Source organism: Cherax quadricarinatus, chromosome 64, assembly GCF_038502225.1.
Source record: "Cherax quadricarinatus isolate ZL_2023a chromosome 64, ASM3850222v1, whole genome shotgun sequence".
Taxonomy (NCBI): domain Eukaryota; kingdom Metazoa; phylum Arthropoda; class Malacostraca; order Decapoda; family Parastacidae; genus Cherax; species Cherax quadricarinatus.
The window spans coordinates 13,844,501-13,853,940 of record NC_091355.1 but is presented as its reverse complement, the minus strand read 5'-3'; the positions used below and the strand labels follow the sequence as shown (position 1 = coordinate 13,853,940).

The window sequence follows — 9,440 nt, the reverse complement described above, 5'->3', positions numbered from 1 at the left end:
GAGCAACTTGAATAATCAATTATTACAATCAAAGCTAAGCACTAAACCCACAAGGGTCATACAGAGAGCAGCTTGACGACCCTCTCACAGTGGCTGACCCCTCACACACTGATGATGAAGTGTCACTTTCCTGTTCCGAAACATAATGAACCACCTGAAGTGAGGGTTCGATCTCTCTCCTGACACTTGTTACTCATTATTTGCATTAGTCACGCTAAATATTATTTAGCATTCGTGTATTTCTGCAGAATAGTTACAGAGTCATGGTACATGAGGCATTTCTGGTGAATTTGTGGTTTATCGGAGATTAATTTGTTCTACGTGAGAATAATGTCTTCAGTACAAACTGTTCAGTAAATGCTGAGCTTAAAATAACGCTTTCAATTCAATTTTATTTATTTCTACATCGGAAATTGTTCTTATGTATTAAATCTTAACTTTGTGTCCCATAGCTCGGTTGGCAACGCACTCAATTCACACAATGAGGTCCGTGGTTCGATCCCCGGGATGGGTTTAAACATTTGGGCTTAAGACAGCTACCGTCCATGTTCACCTAGCAGTGAACATGTGGCTCTATATATACCTGGGTGTTAGCCGACTGGTGTGGATCGCATCCTGGGGACAAAAGCTAATTTGTTCGAAATGTTGTGCATAACCAGGTGCTTTCTATATAGTACATGTATGTACTTGTATAAAAAGATTATTACTATATTATTAAACTAGATGATTGTGGTTGCTGCGTGATCCGAGGAAGATAACCTCGTGTATGTACAGTAACCCCAGCTGCCCGTACCTCGAAAAAAATACCCTCGTTATCCCATAAGTCGAGCCCTCTACATCAAAGATATGACAAAGGCATCCCTATATCCCGCAAGTCCAGGCAACTCTACCTCAATGATCCAAGAAAGGTATCCTCGTATCACATACGCTCAGGCCCCTTTACCTCAATGTTCGAAAAAGGTATCCATCACACACAAGCGCCTTTACCTCAGTGATTAGAGAAAGGTATCCCCGTATCGCATACACCCAGGACCCTTCAGTGATTAGAGAGGTATCCCCGTATGGCCTAAGCCAAGCCACCCTGACCTCGGTACATGGGAAGACAAGAATAGTCCAGGGTAGTTATACAATTGCAATACGCCCAATATATAAGTATGAGTGTGTTTATACTTATTGTTTACGGCTTGACAAAGCTTTTGGAGAGCGAAACGTTGCCACAATAAAATATGTCACATTAGTTGCATGTCTCCATTTACCTAACGCTACTGCTTATGCATGTGCATGTGCGTACAGTTAAGTACGCATGTGCACATGTTTATTAGTGTATGTATTGCAGAGGTCTGAGATTCGCTCAGACCTCTGCAACACAATTGTCCTCAAAGATCTGTTAAGTTATACCATGAATTAAGGAAAGATCCTAGACTTCACCTTACGAAACAGACAAAGGAAATGCGACAGTAATTATGGACAAGGTAGGTTATAGTGGAAAAATGAACATGTTATTAGAAGATGGGGGAATTTACGTGCCACTTAAGTCCCTCTTAAGTTCTTATAAAGCAGACATTATTGACTACTACTACTATTACTACTAATACTTCAATATCCGCTCTCCCCCCCCCTCTCGTATATATTCCGTCAACGTTTTATGGCCCTTGTGGGGTTAGCGCTTAGTTATGATTGTAATAAGCGTATATATTCCGGGCTTTCCAATTCAACTGCCAAGTACAACATACCTTCCTTAACAGATCACATTTCTTAGGCCCTGCACAGCAACTATTTATCATGGCGTAGTCCTGGTTCTCTTCACAATAATGAGGGAGCCACGAATTGGAGTGATCGACTACTCAAGTCACAGCGCTGTCTGCGGCAGCAATGTCTACACAACCTAGTATACATACATTTATACATTATTCACCTATACAAAAAATCTACTTTAAATAAAAGTCAATATAAACACTATAATTACTAAACCTTATGCTAAAAGCAATAGTCAAATTCCCGAACCATTCTACTGTAACTACAAAAGGAATCACCTGAGTTTATAATCAACGAGAACTATCAAGTTTCATATAAATGTATTCAGTATATACGGGAAGTAAATGTGGCTCGGTTGATAATGCATTCAGCTCACATACTGAATGTCCATGGTTCGATACCAGACACGGGTGGAAACGTAGCGGTTAGTAGGTACCTGGGTGTTAGTCAACTGCTGTGGGTCGCATCCTTGGGAACAGATTTTTTTTTTTCATTTCAGTGTGGTGCAGGTAAGCTTTCTGGCTGGCACTTGTAACTGAATTGCACTGTTTGGATGCATGCTCCAACGCAGGCAACTTTTCTAAGACCTTTGTGGGTGGGGTCTTCCACTGTATTTCTGCATTCCACCTAGATGTTACTCCTGTTAAAAGTCAAACCTTTGGAGCTGATTTTGTTTAATGTCTCAATTTCTATACCGTAATCAGGAGGAAAGCAGCCTAGTATCAATAAATGAAATTTGAGGAACTTCTCAGAATGAACATAAAACTTCACCATTCCAGTACATATAATTCAAAACGCTTGGAAATGAAAACCAATTTGGGATCAAGGATATAATTCAGAGGGTTGAGGAGTGAGGTGATTTGGCCATTTAGAGGATGGACAAAATAGGATGAACGTATAAATATGGTGGAACAGGGAGTCGTCCTAGGAATGGTTGGAGGGAGGGGGTAAAGGAAACGGGTGTTAGGGCGTGTGCGAGCATGTTAGTCATTGAATGGAGAAGCTGTTTGTGTGAGAGCAAGATATAATTTATGAAGGGATTTAGAGAAACCAGTTAGCCAGATTAATACCAGAGTAAGGTGGGAAGGGTCCGACTAACTAGTTTCCCTGAATTTTGTAAAGCATAATGGTTACCTCACAGTCCTACAGCACATCAATAAAATCACAATTGTCTCCATTCGCCTATGTCTAACACACGAGCCTGTTGGATGCCCCAGCCTCAAATTTAAATCATCTTATGCCTTCCCTCCAACCATTCCTAGGACAACCCTTCTTTCCAGCCCAGATTTATAAACCATCCTAAGCCTTAGTGTGCCTGAAAAACTGCTTTGAGTAACCTACCTCCTCCATATATTTTAATCTGCCATATGTTTTTAAATATTATTGCATAATAATTATAAAAAAGGCACTAAAATGTTGTCATCTGTAACCCCACCCTTCCAAATAAAGATGACATTGCCTAAAACGTTCATTATACTAAAATTGAGCATTATTTTCTTTGGGAAAACTTTGGAAAATAAAACTCATGGTTAATTTTAAAATATGGAAACATTTTATGAGGCTCAAGCAGAACCTTTATGAATTTCTTAGCATGTTTTACCTAGTAACTGTCCATTACGCCTCCCTTTCTAAAGGGATGGCCTGAAGTTGTCAAAATCCACCAGGGGACTGATTCTTCTCTCATTCACATAGAATTACTGAACAAAGTTCCCAGAGTTTTTTAAGCAGTCACCAGCATGAGCCATTTATGACAGATCAGGTTAACAATTTACCAAAGTCCTATATAGGATTATGACATCTGATCATCTCAACATCATGCTCTCAAAGAAAACCCCAAAACTAATAAGTTAGTTATTTCAGCAACCCAATCCTACCTAGCCAAGCAGGGATATGTCATTAACAAAATACTGTAATTAGAAAATAGGTATCAATATTCGTTAGCAAAATGATTACTGTGTTAAACTACTTAAGGGTTATTCATTATCCTAAAGCTATTAGCTTCCTCATTCTATGATGCTATAACCTGTATGCAACTACATAACTGCATCAGTTATCCACAAGATGTTAAAATTGCATCATAAAAATTAAATGGCTATGACATTATGGTTAAGGACCTATGCCCAAACACATTTTACATTGAAGAATGAAGTAGGGTGTAGCCACAAGTGGTTATAAGACACAGCAAAAGCAGACCTTCAATTAAAATAAATATAGGCCTTCTTTTACCGTGTCCTTAATTTTGTCCAAACCAATGGCTACACCATTTACAAATAACATACTACTGGAAACCAACTGTCCCCCCAATACAATTTTTAGAAACTTGTATTGAAGTCTGAAAACAATAATCACGTTTTAAATTTATATTTGATCACTCACATTAAAGACACTTGACAAGTAGTTGGGACCTTGTTTGATCAGTCTTGTCAAGCAGTGACTTAGCTACCAGAGTTCCGTACTGTACCTGTACACAGTTCATAAATTAAATCAGTCATGTGTCGATTGTATACCTCGTAAATGTTTAATGCATGATGCTTCTCAAGGTGCTAGCAGGTGCAAAAAAATATTAGTTACTATTAAGTAGAAACCTGTTTGTTCTACAGGTCGTCCTGTAGCTATATCTTCATAAGAAATTATCCTATGGCCTATTTTAGTCACTGGTAACTGGTCGCTATTTATTTCCTCAGCTATGTAGCTAGTTAATGTACACTGTGAAGAAGGGTCCCAGTACTGACATGTAGCCTAATTTGTTTACTAATTTCATCGACTGAGAAAAAATAGTAAATATAGAGTTTAGGGGCTACATAGAATTCTGAAAAATAAAATGCAATGAAGACTTTGAGTATATCAGTAAAATGATTTTGGGTAGTTTGTGCAGAGCAAATTAGACAATTAAAGCATCTCAACGAAGCTGAGTGCCGAGGTGTTAATATAATCTCCATCACTGGGACGGACACTCTCCATCACTGGGACGGACACTCACCATCACTGGTACGGACACTCACCATCACTGGGACGGACACTCTCCATCACTGGGACGGACACTCACCATCACTGGTACGGACACTCACCATCACTGGGACGGACACTCACCATCACTGGGACGGACACTCACCATCACTGGTACGGACACTCACCATCACTGGGACGGACACTCCATCACTGGGACGGACACTCTCCATCACTGGGACGGACACTCCATCACTGGGACGGACACTCACCATCACTGGTACGGACACTCACCATCACTGGTACGGACACTCACCATCACTGGTACGGACACTCACCATCACTGGGACGGACACTCACCATCACTGGGACGGACACTCACCATCACTGGTACGGACACTCACCATCACTGGGACGGACACTCCATCACTGGGACGGACACTCTCCATCACTGGGACGGACACTCCATCACTGGGACGGACACTCACCATCACTGGTACGGACACTCACCATCACTGGTACGGACACTCACCATCACTGGTACGGACACTCACCATCACTGGGACGGACACTCACCATCACTGGGACGGACACTCACCATCACTGGTACGGACACTCACCATCACTGGGACGGACACTCCATCACTGGGACGGACACTCACCATCACTGGTACGGACACTCACCATCACTGGTACGGACACTCACCATCACTGGTACGGACACTCACCATCACTGGTACGGACACACCATCACTGGTACGGACACTCACCATCACTGGGACGGACACTCACCATCACTAACCATACCTTGGACTACTATGCTCATTCTACCTCCCATAAATTTTGTTGCTAACTCCCCCTCCCCCTTACCAGTAAAATTGGTACTGGAAATTAACTTTTTGCTGAGCTATGGAACATTTTCTTTATATAAAACATTATGAAATGATTTTTGGGGGAACCCCTAAGCAATATTAGTCGAAACTTTCAATGTTAACTATACAGGCGGCATTACAATGTTGTTGCAGTTTGTCATAGATAAAAACTAATGTCATAAAAAGCCGCAAACTGAAATTTTTTACACAGGAACAGCGGGTCTCGTGGCCACCACACCCGCCTCCTATTATGGTATAACTTCCTAGTTAAAATAAAAAAAATACTACACAAAATAAACAATTAACACCTTAAATACACACCTACCCATTTACCTCCCATAAAACTATAAAATATAAAATAAAAACTGATGGTCAGAGCAGCCGCTTACCTCACCATTAATAAACTTCACTCTGCTAAAGGATTCCAACATGGCGGTACCGCTTAGGTGCCACATCTTATACCAACTACGAAAATTTTAAATTACAGTTTGTATATTTGCTATATAAATTTATTTCACTCATACAAGTTCCCCAGGCAAAGTATTTAATACAGATATATGTTATCTTTATTTTTTAATGAATTAAATTGCAACAGAGTTTCTAAAGTTTAAAGCAGGATTGTACAAATGATGAAATAACTTAAAATACTACGCTTTGTAATTAAAATATAAAGAAAGATAATAAAAAATAAAATAAAAGATTTTTTTATTTTAACTGACTACAATATAATGGCAAGCAGTAAAAATAGTTTATCCAAAAATCGTTAATATAAACCATTATACTAATTTTTTTTATTATTTAAATACGAGTCTGTACTTAATTTTTTTTTTCAGACGAGCACAGGATTGACAAAAATTAGGCTTAAATAAATTAAAATAAAAAAGGAAACAGCAAGACAAACATTTGTAAAACATTTATATACTAAAACAGAATTATTTATAAAAAGGTTAAATCAAAGAGATATAATACACGAGAATTATTTTAATTATAATAACGGAGCGCTAAACCCTTAAGGGTAGTACACGAGAAGAAAAATTATTAGACTCAAAGTCAACTGCAGTCCACACAACTTTGGTCATCTCCCATTCAAATCCGAATTCTGTCTCAATAGCACTGTTATGTTATGACTGTGGTGGAGCCCGTGCTGGGGAGACATCAAGATTGATGAACTGATTACATCGACTCCAGGATGAAGGACTGATTGCCTAGAGGATATTTTTGGGGTCAACGCCCCCGCTGCCCGGTCCATGACCAGGCCTCGCGGTGGATCAGGGCCTGATCAACCAGGCTATTACTACCTCAATCTCCTTTTGATCTTCATTATTCTTCTTTGTATTAGACTGATGGAGCCAGTGTGTGGTGAAACGTCATCTTAGGAAAGATACCCAGGTAGTCTGTTATTTAAATGTATAAAACATTTTAAATCACATATAAAGAAAATACTGTGATTTTCTTATGAATTAACCCGTATCTTATATACGTACATTAGATCCTTGAAGACACTAAATGTATTCTGCTAGCTACGCGAGCTGAGAAACTATCCCCGTATTCTATAAGCTCAGCCCCCTCTACCTCAATGCAGGCAAAAGGAATACTGAAAGGTGGTCTTAAAATTTCATCACAGGAAAATATAACTATGTAGGGTTGTGTAGGGGTGTGGTTGATGAGAGAAGCATTTTAGTAGCGGGGAGGTTTGTGGGAATGGTGGAAGTGATGGTGATTGTAAGGATGGTGGTAGTGTGGATGATGATGGTTTGGTGGTCGTAGTGAGATGATAGTGAAGGGGTGGTAATGGAAGGTGGCAAAAGTAGTGTGGTAGTGGTGAGGTGGCAGTGGAGGCAGTAGTAGTGGGGTGGTTGTAGTAGTAGTAATGGTAGTGGTGGAGTGGCAGTGGTGGAGTGGTAGTGGTGGTGTAGTAGTGGTTAGGTGGCAATGGTAGGGTAACATTATTAGCATTATAATCAAGGGGAAAGCGCTAAACCCAAAGGTTTATACAGCGCCTGTGGGGGTGGAGGATGGAAGGTATTCAGGCATAATTCAGGGAACTGGAGCACAGATCCAGTTCTCTAGATCAAGAGCCCCTCACAAGCGTCAAGGAACCTCCCTCGAGGGGTATGAGGAAACAGAGATAGGGGGTTGGGGTGGGGTGGTAAGTGAAGGGAGACTGAAATCGTCATCAGAGGTTCCTCCCCATTTCCTGCAAACGATTCACTGTCCCCTCCCCTCTCCATTACTCACCCACTTTTTTTACCTACCCCTCTTCCCCTCCCCATCCTCCCATCCCCCCTCCCCATCCCTCATCCGTACAGCGGTGCATCGCTCAGATATATACGTCTCTCTCCCCATGCCTCTTCCTATTTTATCCTCCTTTCTAGCCCTACTGTCTCGCATTCCCTACCCTCTCATCTCTTATTCCATCTCTTGCCCTCCATATTCCTTCTCGTAATTCATTTATTCATCATTCTTTGTCGTTCCTATTCCCCTAAAGTCTTTCTCTCTCCTTCTTCAAGATACGTGAGGTTAACTTATATTGAAGAAGAAGAAGAAGAAGAAGAAGAAGAAGAAGAAGAAGAAGAAGAAGAAGAAGAAGAAGAAGAAGAAGAAGAAGAAGAAGAAGATGATGATGATGATGATGATGATGATGATGATGATGATGATGATGATGATGATGATGATGATGATGATGATGATGATGATGATGATGATGATGATGATGATGATGATGATGGAGAGAGCAACACTTTTTGAAGCCCTGGTCAACCACTATGCAAAATAAGAGCCCACTTGATGAGCCGTGAGGCAGAGGGGCAAGAGAAGTCCTTCCTCGCTGTTTATGCCAGACGTCACATTAATCTAACTCAACAACTCACAACATATAAAACATATCTACAGTAAAAAATAATAATAGAAATATAGCAGGAGATCTTATGATGAACGACTGGGGAGTCTGTGAGGAACTGAACAAGAGGCCTGGTCACAGACCGGGCCGCGGGGGCGTTGACCCCCGGAACTCTCTCTAGGTAAACTCCAGGAGTTCACAAGGAACGACTGGGGAGTCTGTGAGGAACTGAACAAGAGTTCACAAGGAACGACTGGGGAGTCTGTGAGGAACTGAACAAGAGTTCACAAGGAACGACTGGGGAGTCTGTGAGGAACTGAACAAGAGTTCATGTGGAGAAATTTTCTCCAGGAGGGGGTTATCAGCCCCTTTCAGCCCTTTCAGCCCCCTCAGCCCCTTTCAGCCCTGAGGGGCCAAGCCCTCTCAGAAGGGGCGAGCGTCTTGTTTACTACTAGAGTGAGTAATTGATCACAGATGCTATGCGACGTAGTCAAGTGACCTCTGCTCCTTGCAGCGGTGTTGAAAAGTGTATTTTTATGAGACAGTATATATCTTACTTTAGCAGGACAATTAAGGAAAATCCTGCTCCCACTTTATTACCATGGTAAAGATAGTGGACATTGTTGTCTATGCTTAAGACAGCAAGAAACAAACATTCTGCTTTGCTTCATCGAGGAGGTGACAAGGATGCAAGGTACTAGGTCAGCGTTTTTTTTTTTGTGTGTATTAGGGCAGTGACGGCTTGGGGCGGTGTGGCATCGCCAGACTATCTTTGACTCTAGGGAGAGTGACACTGACGCCAGGATAACTAGCAAAGAACACTGATCTGTGCGTTAGTGTGAACAAAGTGTCTCAAACACAATAAACATAAGAGAAGTGTGATCAGCTTCTCTTGTAATACATTGTGAACAATAAAGACAAATCTTGTGGAACATAGTGTACCAGTGTGCATTTCTTAGACAATGGAAGACGTGGACATCCAAGGACACTTCAGCTTCTATCAAGTCACCGATACCTGTCGAAGGTGT

The 9,440-nt window shown here is 41.0% G+C and overlaps 1 protein-coding gene across 1 annotated transcript in view; it reads left to right on the top strand.

Annotated features, from left to right (window-relative positions):
• The window catches only part of LOC128700085 (uncharacterized), a 28,200-nt gene extending 23,819 nt beyond the window's left edge, over positions 1–4,381 (top strand). Inside the window, exon 6 of the mRNA XM_070098694.1 lies at positions 4,356–4,381. Within this exon, the coding sequence (XP_069954795.1) occupies positions 4,356–4,381 (26 nt within the window). The remainder of the gene's footprint in view (positions 1–4,355) is intronic.
• The last annotated feature ends 5,059 nt before the right edge of the window (positions 4,382–9,440 follow it).